Raw genomic sequence first — 19,766 nt, forward strand, 5'->3', positions numbered from 1 at the left:
CAATCTTGTGTGTCTTAGCACTAAAGCATTAAGTGCCTATGTGCTTGCTCTTCCCTGTTGGCTGTTTCTATGCCGACAGATGCCATATCCTGTAGGAATCATTGCCAGAGCTATAGGCTCAACTGAAAACCTGAGTATGGATATTCTAGGGATCGAATTTCCACAGAAGCACCTAGCCAATTTTGATTGGCTCTAATTGTGATTTTATTCTAATTCGTGGCTTAGATTTTAAGTTGTCTGAGTATGTAGACATGCACTTCTTAATCCCCCTTTTCCTTTAAGCGGTACAGTTGTCTAGATGTTTTACATTTTAGAGTAATGATCTGTGAGCCACCACAGACTGGCTGGGAAGGAAGTGCTTTTTATTTTGTTTTTCTCCCACTTTCCCATCTGTGCTAGTTGCCTGCCTCATTGTATTTCTTATTCCAGTCTAACCTTTGCTCCTACCAACCAGTTCCCAGTCTTGGTTTTCTCAGCCTTCCAAGGTGTTCATTCTTCAGTGTAATTCATTTTTGTTTCCTGAGCCTTGCTGGATAGCCTCAGAGCAGACTGGAGGGAGAGAGAATAAAGATTCCTGCTTTACTGGACTGTTTTGAGCATGGAGGTGAAGAGGCATTCGGTCATTTTGAAATCTGTATGCGTTCTGTCTGTGGTGATGGAGGAAACAGTTTACCACACCCACCACTTAGTTTTTATTTCCTAAAAAAAAAAGTGGCTCCAGAGAGCTTGTAAGCCCAGAACTTGCTATGTGAGACATCTTAAAGGTTTTGGATATTGAAATAGTGCTTGTACACAAATACTCTGAAAGCAAGTTTAATTCAAGAAATCTCATTTTGAATACCTAAAGGATGAGGCAGCATAGGTTCTGATTACTTCTCAAAATCTTTGGTTATTTGGTTTCCCGTTACTTAAATCATCCATGCAACTATGATTAAATCCTGTAAGAATTTACAGTTAAAACTAGAAGATGGTAGGCAAGCCCTGTTTCATCTTGAAAGATACTTTTTCCTCCCTATTCTCAAATTCTCAGGAAAAGTTTTCAAAATGCACTTTGCTTGAGACCAGGTTACAAGGTTGGAATAGATTACAAATGTTTGTATTTTGGAAACAAAAAATCCTCTCTGGTTGCTTCTTCCATTGTTTAACTCAGGAGGCACTATCTGACATGCCTGTCCTGCGTTTTGCTCTCGCAGTACTCTTGGAGAATAGTATGGTCTGTTAACATCAGGAGCTTTTTCATGCTTTGCAACAAAGGTGGATATTTTGATTGTTACTCAGTTAAAAACTAAGAGAGTAAAGTTGGTGCTCCATTTATTGATCACGAGTCACATCCACCTGTATTGGTTTTTTTTACTTTAGTTTTAAACTAAATTTATGACACTTTTGAAAATCATATCCTTTATTATTTAGTCTTCAATTTTCAATTTTGAATACTCCTTTATATAATACTGATTTATATCCTAGGCGTATTAGAGCATCTGAACTGAAGGCTAGGCTTCTAAATAATTATCTCTGCTGCAGTATAGTGTGGGGACCTGATGCGGCCTTAAATGAGCAATTGTGAAACCTCAAGCAATAAGGTGAAGGAGTAAAAAAAAAAAATCCACCTGGGTTATTTTTTCCTTCTTTTTTACACTTTGAATTAATTTGTGGAGTCTCCATGCCAGCTCAGATAAACTGTTACTGAGACCTGAGCTTGATTCTTTAAAATGTTAGGTGTCTTCTCTACAGTCTGTGATATAGATGTACTTTTAGGTACTTCAGAAATGATTGCCAGGTTTTGGGGCAAATTGTGGGGAGACGTGTTTTTGTATAGTTAACATGAGATTTTAGTCTTTGTGTTTAAGTGGAAATTTTACCTAGTTATGTCTGCATTGAGCTCAGTAACTTGTTTTACTTCATGTTGTATGAATAAGGCCAAACTGCTAGGTGGTTCTGAGTTGAACATGCTCAGCTTTCTCACTAGACCAATCTTTATTAAAAAATGAATACCCATCACTTCTATGAAACTTTTAGAGTACGCATAGCTAACTTATTGGCTGCCCAACTTCCTTCCCCCCCTGCCCCGTTAACCTCGTAGGAAGACTTGATTTACTGTCAGGAGCCTTTTTACTTCTTAAAACATTAATTTGTGATGTTACTAATTATGGTGACATTGTTACTTTCATCATAATATTTATGTACTTAAATAATGTATTAATTTAAAATTTCTAGTCTTGACTTCTTGAGGAGTAATAATGATCTTTTGAAAGGAAGTCTGTTTACTATGAATAGTTAATATTTTCTTGCCTTGTTAATATTTTTTTTCTGAGATAAAAGGGCAGCATTATACTGTTGTTAGAGATGTGATTGAGACTCCCAGCCTTAATGTAGTTAGCACTGATTCTAACAGACTGCAGCAGAACACATTTCATTTAGGGTGAGGTGTCCAAGAAAATATTCAAGGCCTTTGGTAGACCTGTATATGTCAGCATGTTTTATTTGCTGAACAACAATTTGCTGAATTGTTAATTGTGTTAGATATGCCCTGACGGTTTTACTTTTAGCTCCATGCTGCAGTCACTTGCAGGATGAGGTAGCTTTTCCCTTAAAATGAATAGGGTCAATAAGAATAGTGGAGGGGAAAGGTCAATGCAGTCATTCCCAGAAAATTTTTTATTCTGACCATCAGGTATTTCTATCCACCCTTCTCATTTGTATTATCTTTGATAAAACAAAACCCTTACCAAGACAAAAGTCTGTCTTTTATTCTCTCTGTCCTAAGTAAATACATGAAGTATGATGGTGACAATTAGTTTGAGTGTAGGGCTGAAGTTAGCTGAAATCTGAGCAGATCTATTAGCTTGTTTAGTAGAAAGTTTCTTCTCATTTGTATTGCTGTGGAACGTACCAGACCCTTGGCTGCCAGCCCAGCAAAACTCACTCTTTTGAGCTATTTGTTTGCTTTGCTGGGTGAGTTCTACCTGGTGAGTTCTGTTGGCTCACAAAGGGCTCCAGCAACCTCTAGAGCTGGGAGAAAGCCAGCCATGAAAAGTTGTAAAGAAAACAGTGAATCCAGCTGAAATAAAAATCACTTTCTTTACAGAACAAATTACAAACTACAGGCAGAATATACTGTGACACTTGAGTAGTAAGATCTTTTGTTTGAAAAATTTTCCAAGTTAATAGATATTATGCATATTCTGTTACTACATACTATTTCTTCCTTTTCCCTACAAGAAAATGGGCAAAACTGAGAACTATTAAGAGGCATCTAAAGTTTTCCCTGGAGTGGCAGTTTCTTCCACAATGCATATATAGATTTGTTTTTACAATAAATAATCTTTTGCAGTATATATTACAAATTTCCAGCATAGCCAGATGGAACTTGCCAAATCGTATGACTTCAGTGACTGAAGAAACAGAGGTTCATCCTGGTTGTCTCAAATTGTATAGGAAAGGAGGTCAGTGGTAGGGGGACTCCATTTATACCTTCCAGGCAGCTGAGCAGTTTAGGTGCCTTCTGGGGCCAGGTACACAGCAATACATGGGATGGAACTTAGACAAAACACAACAAATCCAGCTCACATCTCATATTCTGACAGATGCAACAGCAATGAAATAGCGTAACTTTGTAAAACGATTACTATTTGTGCTGTGTCTTTTCTGCTTAAGAGTGACATCTAGGGCTTTTCAGCAAATTTTCTGAAAAAGTGTTATTTTTTTCTTGCAAAATTGATGGTCCAGTACAGTAGAATCTCTGAGGATAGGTTGCATTTTTATTGTATTTAAACTGTGCTATTCAAGAATTAATGAGGTCTTATCCTAACGTTATCATCACATTTTGTTGGTTATTTGCTATGACCTGTTTACATGTCTTCTAAACCTGTCTTTTTAATGCTATATAGAAAACAAAGGATTCACAAACCTTTACTAAATTAAAATGTCTTCTCTATATTTTTATGATAGCAAAAATGGTGATGGATAAGAAAATTGCGTTCCACTTTAGAGGTAGTTTTGAAAAATACAATCAAGTGAAATGTAACCATTCAGAATTGTATAGACTGTTATGAAAACTAAGATTAACACATTCTTCAGGCATTCGATTTCCTAGTAAGACTGACATAACTCAAACAAAATTTGGGGGTCCGTATGTTAAATATTCCAGAACAACAAAAGTACATAAACAGAAGTAAAAGGGACCTAGTCTAGGAAGAGAAGTCAGTTAGGAGAGCCAGCATGGAAAGGCACATATGGTTTTACAAAACTTTCACTTTGCTGAAACTGTGATAATAATTAAGTGGAAAAAAAAAGTGTTAATACTAGATTAATTTTTAACCTGAATATTTATATGAATTTGTACTGAGACAAATTAAGCAAGCAAGAGGACTGAAAAGATCTGGTTAACATGCAGGCAAACTAACCAATAAGCTGAGCAGTCAGTTTAAGTGTCCTGACACTCATGTATAGAGATGCTTTGTTGATTGTTATAAATGAACCATTCCAAGTTTATTTAATCCTGTCTTTAAGAGAATAATATACTGAATTTGCCTTAAAGCCCTTAGTGAATATTTTATAGCATTTACAATTGTTGTAAATAAAAATAACGTAAAAACCATGTCTGTATTTTGCAGGTAATTAGCCAATCAAGAGCTAGGTTTAACCCAAGTATCAGCATGATTAAGAAGTGTATTGAAGTTCTGATAGACAAACAGTACATAGAGCGAAGCCAGGCCTCTGCAGACGAATACAGTTACGTAGCGTGATGTTGCTGTCCTGCAGGTATGATTGTAAGGAGATCATTGCTGTCACTGTTTGGTGTGTTCCTGTGGGAAGAGGCAGGCCTGTGCCTCCATAATTGGTCACTTGGCAGCCCCTGTTTTTCTGCTGTTTACAACATCACCAGTGCCATGTCATGAGCGTCAATGAAAATGCCTATAGATATTTCAAGCTCATGTCATTATGACATTTCTTAAAACTTTACTAAAAGAATGAGTGAAGTATTGCTGAAATGTGGAAAATTGGTTGGGTACCATGCTTTTTTTTTTTCCCCTCCCCTTTCACGTTTGCAGTTGATGTTTTTTAATGTATCTTAAGACAAAGTAAAAAAAAAAAAAACACAAAAAACTAAATATTGTAATATGACAGATAACCTAATAATTGTATCTACATTAAAATGTAAAAAAAATTACGAACATGATACTGCTGCTTGTCAAATAAAAAAATAAAGTTATATAATGTGTCTCGAATGATTGTAGAAATGGATATATAGCACTAATGCCTGTAAATATTATTCAGACCTGGAAGAATAAAAATAATGTTACATGTTTGGGTTTTGGATAACCTCCGAAGTAGATCTGACCTAAGAAGTAATTTATATAAAACTGAATACCAGGTATGTTATGTTTGATGTGATTATAAAAATATATTTATGGTTAAGTGCACATCTTGTTTTCTTGAGATTAGGCTAACTTACATTCTTAGTGCCTGAAGGCCTACTCTGTGTCTGTTAATCTCACACTGTAGGAATATTTTACAAGAGAAAATAAACAGACATTTGAGGGGATTTAAGTAGTGTAGTTGACAAAAGAGTTAGGAAGGGTTATCATGAACATCAAAGATACAGTTCACTGGCTTGTGAAACTGCCCTATTAATGGGAAAGAACATAGCAGACTGGTAATTGAAAAAATGTTTCACTAACGCATTGGGTAGAAACACTACATGGGTAGGTACCTGTGTTTGTTTCCACATAAGCCCGTGCCGTTTTTTTCTTGTTTTCCCTCCTAACTCATATGGTTGTATTTACCATATTTTCTTTTCCTCTGCCCTGATTAGATTTCTAGCTATTTGGGCAGGACAGGAAATCCATGGGCTATTTCATGTCCTGCGCTGTTCATCAGGGATGGCATGGTGACTGTTCACTCTCACTCACGCGAAGTATAATTTTCAAAGGTACTAACTCTACCACTAGAAGTAATTGGAGTTTAATAGCATTAAGTGTGTGAACACACTGAATGCCTGCTGCGGATAAGAGCTTCCTCGTGGCTACACCTGCAGTTATCATTGACAGGATAAATATTAAGTTAATTTTAAGCATTCTATTTTGCCAAATTTTATTTGTGTGCAAATAAAAAAATTTATATAGATATGTGTTATTCGCAATATTTTTTTTTAGATTGTGTGATATTTCATCACCTACTAAAAGTCCCCAGAACAAGAATTAATTTTAAAGGAAAAAACCTTTTGGAGGAAGCTTTTTCCTTGTTTTTTCTTTTTCTAGTTCTTCACTGTACGAAAGGGTTCTATGACTCTCTTATTTCTTAAGTTGCATCCCATTCATATGTCATCTGGAGGGTTATAATAGTTTCTATAGTTAACTAGGAAATGCATCAAGAAATGGTAATATGTTTTCCTTATGTGGATTTTGCTGAGGGTAAATGAAGGGCAATAAACACTTCCATATTTAAGGTGTTTTATCCCACTGCACTAAGATCTAGATTTTTAAGATAGATTTATGTCTGAAAGAAGGGGGGTTTTAGCTGATTGTAATATGGTGCAGTAGGTCATCGTCTAAAGTGCTGGTTCAGAGTTGTGTGTGTGTTGGGAGACAGCAAAGGTGCTTGTAGTGTGCTAAACAGGAGGTACATTCGTACAGATTTTGACTGGCGTGACTTAATATATTTCAGTGTGAAATGTTCCTGTGCTTTATAAAAGTAATTCATTACTTCTTATGACAAAAAGTAGAATAGAGGGAATGTTCTATGACACAATAGAAAAAATATCACCTGGACATTGAATCCACAGATCCTTTCTCCAGAAAACAAACTAACAGCGACACCAAAGCTTCTGGAAACAAATGTGTTTTATCTTGTAACTTGTGTATGAGTCAACAGATTCTTAAGCTTGCTTCTTCATAAAAGGGTTAATAAAAGCTTTATTTAAATATAGATTGCAGTAACAAAAGTTTAAAACTGAGTTTGAAAAAGCCTTAACAAATTTATTTTCAGAATCACTTCATAGACAATACGAAAACTTTACTGCTGTAGCCCAAACATGTAAGGTTTTAGCATTACCTTATCTCTGAATTTTTGCATACCTAAAACATCAAAAGTAATATTTTGTTTTTAGATAAGCATGCTGCTGAGTTGAGACTTGTTTAGTGAGTTAAAAACATCAATAGACTTCAGCACAGTTGGCATCCCCAGACAATGCATTTCATAATTATACACAAACTCAGTTTTCAGTGCCTCTTAGGAAACATGGCTATAGCTATAGCTGGGAAACATCTTGAATTCTACTTCATAACTCACACCTTCCCCCTAAGGAAAAAAGTAGTGCAAAGATTCAGCCCTCTCTAGCTGGGTTAGGTCACTGAAGTCATTGCTGGCACACAGCGATGCAGCTTATACTGTAATGCTACAACCTGGCAACTCAATACACCTGGCAAGTGCCATTTCAAAATACCAAGTGCTATTGGGTAGTAACAGGAGGGGCAAATTAATTAAAAATGCATGGCATTTTTTAATGTCTTCTTGTTTTATAATCTCTAGAAAAAACTGGTATAATGGTACAGATTATTTTTAAACATCATTATTATTATTTTTTGTATTTGTTATAAGCCTGTTAACCTGTCTGACCTGCTGGTTTATTGGGAGCCATACAGCTGAGTCTGGAAACATAATGATTTCCTACATCTCATAGATTTCTAATATCAAAATGCATTTTACCTCTAGTATTGGGTGTTCTGGATAACTGAATTTGTATGCTGACTAAAAATGTATTTCTATGATGTTTTGGTTTGTCTTCAGATTATATGTGTGCCTGTATTACAGTGCTCTCATACATACAGGGCTACTGGAGTTATGAAAGGTACTTACACCACCATAAAATGAGAAGAAACAGTTTTCAAAGCGGAGAGTATCATTACTTTTTAAGGAGCCTTTCAATGAATGCATCACTTTTCCAGATAAGGAGCAGAGTACAGAATAAAATGTACCATTTTATTTCTGGTATCTTTCAGCCATGTTTAGAAAGCCATTTCTTACCCTTTAAAAAGTTAATTTTAAAAGCAAGTCTTACAACATAGTATTGATTCTTGAGCAGAATAAATTCTTTGTACCTTACAGCAAATATGTTAGGACTGTCCATGCTTTACAAATATGGTAAGTACCTAGAGTTAGTTGATCTAAGGTATTACAATCCATGAAAACATTTTCTCCAGAAGCAATCATTCTTGCACTAGTATTTCTTCTTACTGCAAATCTGAAGTTATCTGTACTTGCTCAGGTGAGTTGTGCTGCATTTCCCAGCTGATAACAAAACAGAGCAAGTTGTCAGGCAAAAGAAGAGGGAGGATCAAAACATTGTTTAGGTGTAATAATTTTAAAACAATGCAAGACTTTGCTAAACGCAAGTAGGTGTCTGTGTGGTTTTAAAGAGGGAGGGTGAACAAATGTGATAGTAAAAGTAACCAGACACGTGTAGCTTGGATGTGCATTTCTTATTGTCTCCATTCTGTGCAATTCACAATTGCATCAATAAGGGAAGAAAAGAACAGCCAGCAAAAGGAAAGAGGTAGGTGAGGAGGCTGGCCTGTTGGCCTCCCTTTTAGAAGTACTGGAGTTGTATTTTTGTGTGCTTTATCTTTGAGTAGTTTGAACATGGATATTTTAATTAACAAGATTACTATTTAGTTTGGTCCTGATGATCACTTGTCAGTCACTTGAGGAAGAAGTGTGCTAGAGTATTCAGAGAAGCTGCTCCCATCAACTGTCGAAGGATCACGCAGCACAAGACTTGAAAGCTCCCTTTGTCTCCCCAGTAAGTCCAGTCTTGTGTCTGTATCTGAGGAGTGAAGAACTCTTCCAAGCCTGAGAAGTGGTATGAAGCAAGTCAAATGGTATTGTTAGTCACTTCTAAAACAGTTCTAATTTAGGGAATTACTTCCACCATTCATTTCTACACCCTTTTTGTGACCTTTGTGACCGAAAGCTATCAATGATGATTTAAGCAAAACTGAAATGCTCGCTTGTTTGGTTGCTTCGTCTGGAGTAATGAACAACTTGCCTTAATAGTGACCTAAGTTCCTCCTGCTCAGCTGGGGAAGGTGGTGGGTGTGTGCATTAAGAGCCTATCACAATATCAAGTAAAAACTTTACACTTGAACCACTGGTTCACCTGCCGTGTATGAACCCTTCCTAGAGCTTCTGGACTAGCCAGAAATCTGGTATTTTATATTGAGGAGGGCTATACTAACGTTGTGTGTGTTGCCTTCCGCTCTTCCACTGAGGTAAATAAGATCGTACACTGCTGTTTCTGTAAATATTGCTCCCCTCATCTTCTCTGATGTAGTGTTATATGCCAGTAACAGAAAATCATGGTTTGGGGGACTACAGAAAGTAAAGTAGAGTAGATGAAACAATTCCCAGGGTCTGTACAGCCAAGGCATCAGTGCTTTCAGTCTGACTCTTGTCCAACCGATCGTTTGATCTGTTAGTGTTTACAGGAGCAGTGGATATGTAAGGATATCCATGTTGGGCATGTTTTCCTCCGAAAGGCCTTGTTCCTAGCATAATCACTGAATGGTAGACACTGTCACCTTTTGGTGGAAGCTGGTGGTTCTGATGTGTGTCAAACTATCTTCTATCTTCTTCAGCAGCTGTGAACAGTAACAGTGGAGTTGCCAGCAGTTGTTAAAGACGAGTGGTTTGAGGACAGTTTTGAAACTTGACAGATCGCTGTTGCGTGTCTCAGCATTCATTAAATCATCTGTAACTTAGCAGGTGTATAGGACAAAAAGTGTAACGCTTCTCAGGTAGTTTTTCATATTGTGTTGAACAGTTTCAGTTCAGTTTCATAAGATGTACTTGAGCTGTTTTCTTAAAAACCCTATGCATGGGTCCATTTCCCTTCTTTCCAGCCACTGGCTTAATGGAATTCACGGTTGTCAAAATTGGAGTTTGAGAGAATAAAAAAAAAAAAATATCTGAACCTCATGATATTATGTTGTCACCTGTGTATCTGAAGCCAGTTTCAGAATGTTTTATGGGATCTGTTCTAAGCAGTGCCAGGCATTTGGCTCCTTTAGAGTGGTGAGATACATGGAGTGAGGTGCTGCCTAGAGCTAATCAAGAGGAAGCTGTCAGTGGAAGGGTGTGAACGGTCTACTGACTCCTTTTCTTCAGAAGTTAATCTAGTGTGTCCGTGTGCACAGGATCTAGCACACCACACGTTCTCTTCAGGTTTTGTTCTGCTTTTAAAGAGAGAGCATAAGCACTGAAGCCAGTGGGCATTCAAGAAATGGGAGACCTGGCCTTTTTGAGTCTGTCTTCATTTTTTCCCCGACCAGGAGAGTGCCCCAGTCTTAGATCAATAAGGCGAGCAAGGCCTGTTACCTCTCTTGGATGTCTACAAACTTAAATTGGCTTGAAGGTAAATCAGTCAAAAGGGATGAACTGTTAACCTGCTTCCCAAGGCTTTTTGTGTATATCCCATTGCAATACTCAAGGGCCTAAAAAACAATAATTGGGACAAGAGATCTGTAACTTAGTCATGACGGTATTCCTGTGGGAGCTGGGGCTGTGGGTGTGGGTTCCACTCAGTGGGTTGGTACGCTGAAGATGAGCCATCTGCTTCTCAGTGCAGAAGGAAAGCAGCAGTGGCCATTCTGTGTATGCAAACATCATCCTCTCTGTTAATGTCCCTCATAGACTTAAATGATAGCGAGTAATCTGCTTATGAGTAATGAATGAGTCTTCAGGTACATGAACATTTAAGTTTAGGGGCCAGCTCACCATCTGGGGACTCAGAAAGGCTTGGAAATTAGGCTTTCAGAACTACTTTTTTGGATTTGCACATATGTTCTGACTGACTGCCCTCTAAAGCCGTGAAAATGAGTCATGTGAATCTCACCAGTAGCCTCATCTCAGCGATTCCAGGTGAAATTTTTCCCCTTCCCCCAAGCGGGTGTCTGCTGCCACATGTTTTACTGTACCGGTAATGATGTATCTAAGCCTTACTGTAGCCACAAATTGAAGGGAACAGATGTACACCCACAAAGCATGCACTGCTTAAAATCTGAGTCATGGCTGTGAATCAGAGATGTGCCCGTTGCAGCTGGTGAAAGAGATTTGAGAAGACGTAACATTCCTGTTGAGGACAGCAATAGTCTCATTTTGGGCTAAGAAAACCTTCCACCTGCATACAAGTAGACTCTAGGCTTAAAAAACCTCAATTCATTGAGAAGACCCCACAAATTAATACCTGTCATCCATTTTTGGGTACAGTAATCGAGAAACGACACCACCTGCTCCTCAGCCCTCTCTTCTCAAGGCAGTAGCCTTGCCTGTTTTGGATGCCCTCCCTTTTTCAGAGCACTGGGTAGTTAATTTTTAAAAATGTGTATTTTAAAATGCATGTATTTAGTTTGACAGATAGGATGGAAGGGAAATGCAGCTTGTGTCACAGAGTGAGGCTGGGATTTATTTAGTGGGAAGGGGCAAGTGGGGACGTGTATTCTGGTCCTGAAGGACAGCCTGGCAGTTGGGGCAAAAGAGTGTGGGGTTTTGCATGTGGACTGACAGACCCTCTTTATCCTTTCCCACACCCAGGCACAACCTTTGAAATGCAGACTTGACAGGCAGAGCTGGAATATCTGCTCCTTCCCTTCCTGGTGCAGCTCCTGCGAGCGTAAGGGCTGCGTGCCTGGACAAGCCTTGCTTTGCCAACCCGTTCGTAGGGAAAGGTAGCGCCGTCGCCCTGCTCGCAGGGGTGGAGGTGCGGGGAGCGAGGCGAGCGGGAGGTGGCTGCTGGAGGCGGCGTGCCGCCGCGGCGGGGATTTACAGGTGGCAAAGGACGGTGCGATCTGCGTGGACTTAATTCTAATGCAGGGACAAAGATCATCAACTGCATGTAGGAAAAATGCCAAGAGCATGGGATAAAGTTCTTAATAGTGTATTATCTGAAGTGGCTCGGGAAACTAGGTTATATGGGTCATATGCAATGACAAAAGTGAATATATGGCAGGTGAAATTGCTGCTTTATGCACAGATTTGCTTTTGCCTTTTTTGGTTGGTTTATAAGGCCTTTTGTAAAATAAATTACAGGCTTTGGAAGAGTATATTTTCAATAAGTTTATTTTGGAAGTCTTTTTTGTGGGATGTTTAATTCACACATCCTGCTGATACAGACTCTAGGCTTTGCTTCTTTCAGAATTTCTTCCATGATGTCTAAAATGGCCATCATGCTTTTCCACATCTGTAACAGTGCTTGGTTGGCTGAGCTCCAGACCTGGTAAAGCGGCTTCTCTTTTCAGGGGCTGTTTTTGCCCTTCTCACTGCATAGAGCTCTTTTTTCTTGCCATACCCTTTTAGGCTTTGTGCCTAGCTGTATGTTTCGTATGTGGCAATTACACATAATGCCTTAAACCGTTTTTTGTTGGGTTTTTTTTTTTAAATCCCTGCTTATGAAGGTACATCACAAGTTTCTACTCCTATGTTTGTTTCCGTAACAAGCAGTTTGGCCTTGCCTTCCTTAGAATGTGTTCTTATTGTTATCATACTCGTGAGAGCTCTGGGATTCTTAAATGAGGTTTTCTTCAGGCATTTGTCATTGGTCATTTCTGGTGAATTTTTTTTTTTTTGAACATTAATTGTAAAACTAAAAAAAAAAATCACATTAAATCCTGCCCATGCAGACTAGAGTTTTGGTACCGCTCCTGTAGAGCAGTGCAAACCATCAATTAGTGCTTCACATGCTAAAGAGCAATATTTGGAAACTTTTTATTGTCCTTAGAAATCCTTTGGGGGTTATTTTCTTCATTTTTGTATCTGTAAAATGCGGCCCATTAAAGCGCTTGTGAAAACTGTCACATAGCTACATACTAGCTAGAGTATGGACAACATAAATGCAAACCTCCTCTTCAAACCATCATCTGTAGTGATGGAGGAAGCAACTGTGACAGGACCTCTTTCTGTGTATCTTCTGCTGACGCTACAAAGAATTACAGTATTTATGTTTGATGATAACTGCTCTAAAATTACTATTTGTAGGAGAAGTTGCAGCATGGAAGGGAGAGATCGTTCCACTGTCCTGGTTTCACACAATGGGATTTTTAATTTCTTCACTCAACAGAATTGTTAGCTGACTGGGAAAATCTGGGGAAGGTGGCAGAAAGCTATCAAAACTGCTTGGGGAAGTTACTGTCAGCAGCCTGTTCTAATCTTTTCTGGAGCCACTAGTATAATAATATTCCTCTGTTATCTCTGCAGCAGCATTACGCTCTTGATTTAATTGCAGCTATGCAGAAACATGGGTGCTTTCCTTAAAATGGATTGTTATAGCAGGATCTGCTTTTATTAGAGACTTTCCAGCCCTAGTGGCTATGAGGAGAGCAGTGTGACAATATATTGTGCTGAAAAGGTAAAATATTGGGAAGACAAATATGAAGGAGTTAAAATGTATTGCTTCTCCTTTGTTAGTATGAAGGTATTTTGGGTGCACGAGCCCATTCTTACAGCAGAGGCCCCACTGCAGCCTTCTGCCAGCAGCAGAACTGGGTGGAGGGAACCTTACTCAGCACTGGCTCTCTCCGGCTGGCCCTCACCAGGTTGCTTGCTCCTGGCTGCTAGGATTCAGCTGGTCCCAAAGCCAGTTCCCCCAGCAGCAGCCACCTCTTCTTCTTAACAGTATGTTATAGGAGAGGAAATACTTTTCACTGTGGAATCAGCATTTAGGAGATGCTTTCACAAGGTGAGCTATCTGTGGGGTCCAGCAAGGAGAACAGAAGAGCTTAGAGGGTACAGGACACAAAAAAACAGAATGAAACTTGTGTGCACGCACTTGGGAGCTGGGAAGAGAGGGTCCCGCTGGTGCATTGGTCTTATGATTTTGGGGGTGGGATTGAAAGTCAGGACCTTGCAGTCTTTAGTTAGACCGCTTCAGCTTTTGAAAGCTACTGATCATCCTCTTGCCCAAGACAAAGAGGGAGAGGGAAAGGCCAGGAAACAAGATGGGTGTGAAGCTATTCACAGCCAAATCACTATTACAGTAGAAGGGCTCTAAAGAGGTGGGGAAAGATACAACCTGGGGATTTAAGGGTGTATGAAATAGAGGAATCGACAGACATGGAGCTGGCAGTACAGAAATACTTGCTCTGTTTTGATGTGTGGTGCATCAGTTTTGCCTAGGATGGGAGAAAACCTTAACCTACAATTCTTCCATTGGACAGTTTGTAAGTACAAGTACAGATAACAAATAAGAAACTTCATGTTCGATTCCCCATAACTTACTAGTCCTAATATCCTCCTCTCCTTGAGTTCCCATCATTAGGATGCTTGTGCTGCACTGCTTTGTGCCTCCTTATTGTTTTGAGGTTCCTGTCTGGAATGTTTGCCTTTTCTTTAGTGTCTATGGATTTGGGGGTGTGTTTTCCCCTTATTTTTATGGCAGAAGCAAATCCTTAATAGGAAGGATTTTTAGTTGTTTGTATCTAGTAATCTGGTTGGAATAACAGGACACCTTGAGGTGAGAAAATGTAAATATTTTAACCATTTATGTTACAGAATATGTTTTCATAGATTCATCTGCATTTTCAGCACACTAGCTGAAATAGGTCTCACCATTTCGAATGTCAGTATGGTAAAGCACATTTACCAGTATCTACATAAAATCATCTTAGCTACAAGGTTCCAGCTTTTGTGAAGGACAGGTTGAATTGAGCGTGGCAATGTGCCTCTTTGGAGGCATTGCGAGCCTTTCGTGTGTAACGTTGAGGCCTAGTCATTCAACTTTCCGGTAGAACATCAGCTATGTATTTTGCAAGCTTTGTTTGTTTTTGCTAAGGAGAAGAAATAGTTCTTTAATGCTGTCTGGCAATATCTGAGTTCATAGAACATTAATCCTTCAGATCTGAAGTAGGAAATAAGAGTTACAACTCTTGAAATTAATTAAATATAAAATCCATTTAGTCAAGATACCTGTTTTTCAAACTTAATAAAAACCTTTATCTCTGTTTCTTCAAAACAAGAAAGAGCGTAGTCCAGCTAGAGTAAAGTTCAGATATTGGTGAGAAGTTCTGGAGTTGCCTGTGGCCAGTTAATTTTCCAGGTTTTTTAGGTAACGGTGATTATTGTGTCGGAACAACTATTAATTACAGTTTTTGACTGTGGATTGCCCTTTTCTTTTAAGCTTCACTTATTTGTACTTGGATTTTGTACTTTTTCACCATTATTGTGCATGAATGAGAAGCAAAATCTGGAGTCCATATTCTGACTAGGTCAAAACCACACATGTTCATTTGCTTTCCCTGAAAAGTAGTTTTTCAGAAAGATACTATATATAGATGCTAAGTACTTTCCAGTACAATGCCCTCGGCATGATCCAGTAAACTTAGTAGGAAATACTTCATACCCATGCTGTGGAAGCTAGAGTACTGTGCTGATGGGAACTTAAGGTACACGAGTGCAGAAAGAGAACCAAGAAGGGACCCTGGTTTGGTGGGCTGGCTGTTTGCGCAGAGTTGCAGAGGCCCGGATGCATGCTTTGCCTCCCCGGTGATGTCTTTTGCTCCACTTGAAACAACCCTTGAAGAAATCCCTGAACATGTTGTGGAGCAAAACAGTTCTGGGTATGCGCTGTGGTGGGCAGTGCTGTGGACCTGGAGAAATGTGGAGACAGATCTGGGAGGAGAAGGCAATACTTGCCCCAGGTAGCCAAGAGATGGGAGTGTGCTTTCTGTCTGGCCTGATGGAGTTCTGAATTCCTCTGTGCTTTGCAGCATGGCTTCAGTAACAGGAGAGGAGAGGGCTTGCTCCCAGATTAACCTTTAGCTAGGTGATGAAAGTGTGCCCCTAGGAGGCTGGTTTGAATTACCTCAGGCTCGGTGTAGGGAACTGAGCCTTGGTCTTCTCCTTCCTGGATGTACGTTCTAACCACCAGGCTATTAAGTAAAAGGGGTAGGTGAGGAGGTTGCTGGCTTCCTTTGGCTCTGTTTTAGAAGAAAGTATCTGTCATCAGTGCACTTCATAGGGTGCCTAGTCTTGTGTGCTCTGAAAACACCTTTCAGATTGAGACCCTTAGGGGACTTGAGCAAGTTCTGGAGCCTGCTCGGGCTGCAGTGCGGAGCTGCTCAGCCCTGCTGTGACTGAGGCAGTTCTGGGCACGCACAGAGGTGAGACACCGCCTATCTGGAACATCTGAAAAATCAAAAAAAGTGAGGTGCCTCTGTATGAATTTTCAAGACCACAATTTTTGTCACTATTGGATTTAGCTTGATAGTAAGGCACAACACTTCAATTTTGAACAAACCTTGGCCTAATAAAGTCAATCCCTATTTCTGTGAGAAGCAGAGATTTATTCCCCCCTTCCCCCCCTCCTTGAAAACATCCAGCGAAGGTCTTGAAACTTTCATGGGCAACCCCACGGTTGGATTAGTGCCCTCATTCAGAGTGTGCAAAATACAAACCCTAAGCAGAGCTAAACTACAAAGCGAAGGAGGTTTTGACAGTGTTAAATAGAGTGAAAGCACCGGGGGAAAAATATCTGAAATCCTCTTATATGATTATTAAAACAAAAACACACACACACATGAGACCGGCAAAGTCTTAGACTGGGGCGGCATAGGGAACTGGCAAAAGAACAGCCTGTCCAAGCTGGATGCTTTGTTTGGTATTAGTTGGAAGCTGTAACAAAGCAAATATTTCAGGAGTCCTTGTAGGTCTCTGTGTGAGCTGATCATGAGTGCTCTGGCCACTCTCAACTTCCCACAGCACCACTGACTGCAGCTACCCGGCAGCTCCTTGCGCTACCCCTCTCTAGTCACACATTCTCTTTTTCCTCCCTTAAGTTTCTTAAGAAACTTCATGTTCGTCTCTTCTTCCCAACCCTCTTCCACTGTACTTCTCGGCCTTTCCACCCAAATACACTTTTTCATCTACAGTTGCACCCACGTCTGTGCTACAGGTTTCCTTGAATTAACATACCTTCTCATGCATCTTGTTTGCTTGCACTGGTCTTCTGTGCATGCGTGCATTTAGCACTACTGAGAGGCAAAGGTACGTGCATTGTCACTAGTGTCTAGTCTGTGCTAGCATTAATGCAAACTTACAGATTAAAAAAAAAAAATTAAGGAGTGCAACCTCACCTACTAAAGAAAGAAGCAGAAGTTATTCAATGGTACCTGCATCCCTTTTCAGCAAAAATGATAACTTTAATAAGAGTAGGTCCCCCAGTAGGGGACTAGGTTGCTGAAGATATATGAAGCTGTCTGAGAATACGTGGTGGGACAGCATAGTTCACATTTCAGTCTGATCCAATTAATGTTAATCTCCTTTCCACTGCCGTGTATGGAACCTCACAGGTGAGGAATTACTTTAATTATGGGTAAATTACATCTAGTTCATGGGGCTGAGGCCAGTGATTATACTCAGAAGACATAATGAAATATACATGCTTAAATTTCATGAGAAAATGAAAACCTGTGTGAGAGGAACTAAAGGGAAAATAGAATGAAGCTGAATGGCAGAACAAATACTATGAGTTTTGCCAGGCCAGGTTCATATGTGTTGTCTTTCCCAAAATGAAACACATAAGTAGATGAGAGAATTTGGCCTACAGGCTTTAATCCAAAAACATATTAGGCAAATCACAAAGATTTGATAAGGAAAATCTACTAGATACTGCAATATGAATGACCTTGCTCTGCCAGGTACGTGCTGGTGGCTTGGAGCATGGTGCCAACTCCTCAGTGACTTTACTTTTCAGGATGTTTCTGTTTGCTGAAAGAAGCCATGGTGGCTGCCCTGGCAGCTGGAGAAGGTGACAATGACTCAGACTTGGCCTCTAATATTGGCTGCCAGCATGGAAAAAAAGCCCAGCAAACAAGTATGTTCATTCTTGCTGCCGATGAAGACACCACAGCAGTACCTGAACCCATCCTGTTTCTGGAATTACTGGTAACATAACAGGAATGTGAGCCAAAGCTCTCTCCCTGGCTTAGCTGTTGGTAGGATTTCCTCGCTGTGGTGCATCATTGCCTGGGAAGGGCTCCTCCCTTGATCACAGCATGGCTCTGCTGCAATGACTTTCAGCTGTGATAACGTAAGAGGATGGCACCTGAGCCCAAAGCAGCTTGACAGAAGAGCTGTAGGACTGCAGATCATCTCTTTGAGGGTGTGCTGGTTTCAAGGGATAGGTTTTGATTTAAAAATATTTGAAGGATGAATATAAGTAAGCGGGGAGACAATCTAGGGGCATTTAAAAAAGGCTACAATAAGGGATGGCTGGGTGAACCTAAAGGAATTTCAAGTAAAACATGAGGAGAACCTCCCTTACCATCATTTCTAACAAACTATGCAGCAGCATCCCAGCATTATGGGATACTTAAAACTAGAATGTAACAAACCATAAGAAACACAACTCAGAGGCACTTGGCAAGTGCAGAGTTTGGTGAACTAGAAGACCTCTACCATGCCTAACTTATTTTGATTGAGATGCTGGGGGATGACATCCATAAAGCTCTGAGAAGCTTTGTTCTTTGTCCTTTACAGAAACTAAAAACAAGATCAAAAAGAAATTAGCTTATTTGTTTAAAATAATATTACTCTTGTTTGTGTCTCTCTAAATGAGCTGCAGAACAGTTGCAGTTGTTTTGTAGCGCTCAGTTCTTTTCTAAATCTCTACTGAAAGCAAAGACCTGGTTTAATGCTTTATGTTTTGTTTTATTTAGTAGGCAGTTTATAATCATAAGCAGTTTTGCATTTAATAACAAAATTTGAAACTTGCTGTGAAGGAATTTTTAAAATGAGTATTTGATGAATTAATATATCCTTTCATCTGGTTAAAATTTCTATTCTTTTAACAGCATATATAATCTTTTTTGATGTTAATTCTAACTTTAGAAGTCTACAGTGTAAATGTTTATACCTGAGCTACTCATCTTCTGTTCTCATATAGTCAATAGCAAAAAGTAGGTATTTTGTGTTTTCTGAGGTGTTCTGGCTCCTTTCAGAGAAGAAATGCTCTAGAGATACTATTGACTCCGTTGACTGAATCTCTACCAACTATGAGAGGAATTTTGAGTGATTTGGCTCTATGTAGATACCTACATTTATGTAGATGAATCCTGTGCTAGGAGCTTGGCCATGAGGAGTGCTATAAGGGGGAACTAAGGCTGAGCCCAAAACTTGTCAGGAAAAAACCTTGCAACTTCTCTGTCCTGAATTCAAAGAAACATGGAACGGTTTGGGTTGGAAGAGACTTTAAAAGAACCTCTAGTTCCAACCCCCCTGCCATGGGCAGGGACACCTTCCACTCTATCAGGCTGCTCAAAGCTCTGTCCAGCCTGGCCCTTAGGTACTTCCAGGGAGCGGATATTCATGGCTTCTCTGGGCAAGCTACTCCAGTGCCGCACCACCCTCACAGTAAAGAACTTCCTCCTAATAGCTAATCTAATTCTAACCCCCTTCAGCTTAGAAACATTACCCCTTGTCCTGTCACTACACTTCCTGACAGAGTCCCTCCCCATCTTTTCTGTAGGCCCCCTTTAAGTACTGGAAGGCTGCAATAAGGTCTCCCCAGAGCTTTCTCTTCTCCAGGCTGAACAATTACAGCTGTCTCAGCCTGTCCTCATAGAGGAGGTGCTGCAGCCCCCGATTATCTTTAGGAATGTTTGAAAAAGAACCAGGAGCAGCTCTGGGAAATCAATTACCCAGGATGCTGTAAGAAGAGGTGGATTATTGCGATTGACTTTGGTCATGGAGGCTGGATGTCTAGGAAGAGGATGTAGAGC

At 39.8% G+C, this 19,766-nt stretch overlaps 1 protein-coding gene across 18 annotated transcripts in view; it reads left to right on the plus strand.

Annotated features, from left to right (window-relative positions):
• CUL2 (cullin 2) overlaps nucleotides 1-5,423 on the plus strand; it is a 53,097-nt gene extending 47,674 nt beyond the window's left edge. For all 18 annotated transcript variants that reach the window (XM_075082463.1, XM_075082450.1, XM_075082459.1 and 15 more), the window contains one exon: nucleotides 4,614-5,423. In XM_075082463.1, coding sequence (XP_074938564.1) covers nucleotides 4,614-4,745 — 132 coding nt within the window. In that variant the 3' untranslated portion in view covers nucleotides 4,746-5,423. The remainder of the gene's footprint in view (nucleotides 1-4,613) is intronic.
• The last annotated feature ends 14,343 nt before the right edge of the window (nucleotides 5,424-19,766 follow it).

The sequence above is a fragment of the Phalacrocorax aristotelis genome, chromosome 2, assembly GCF_949628215.1.
Source record: "Phalacrocorax aristotelis chromosome 2, bGulAri2.1, whole genome shotgun sequence".
Lineage (NCBI taxonomy): Eukaryota > Metazoa > Chordata > Aves > Suliformes > Phalacrocoracidae > Phalacrocorax > Phalacrocorax aristotelis.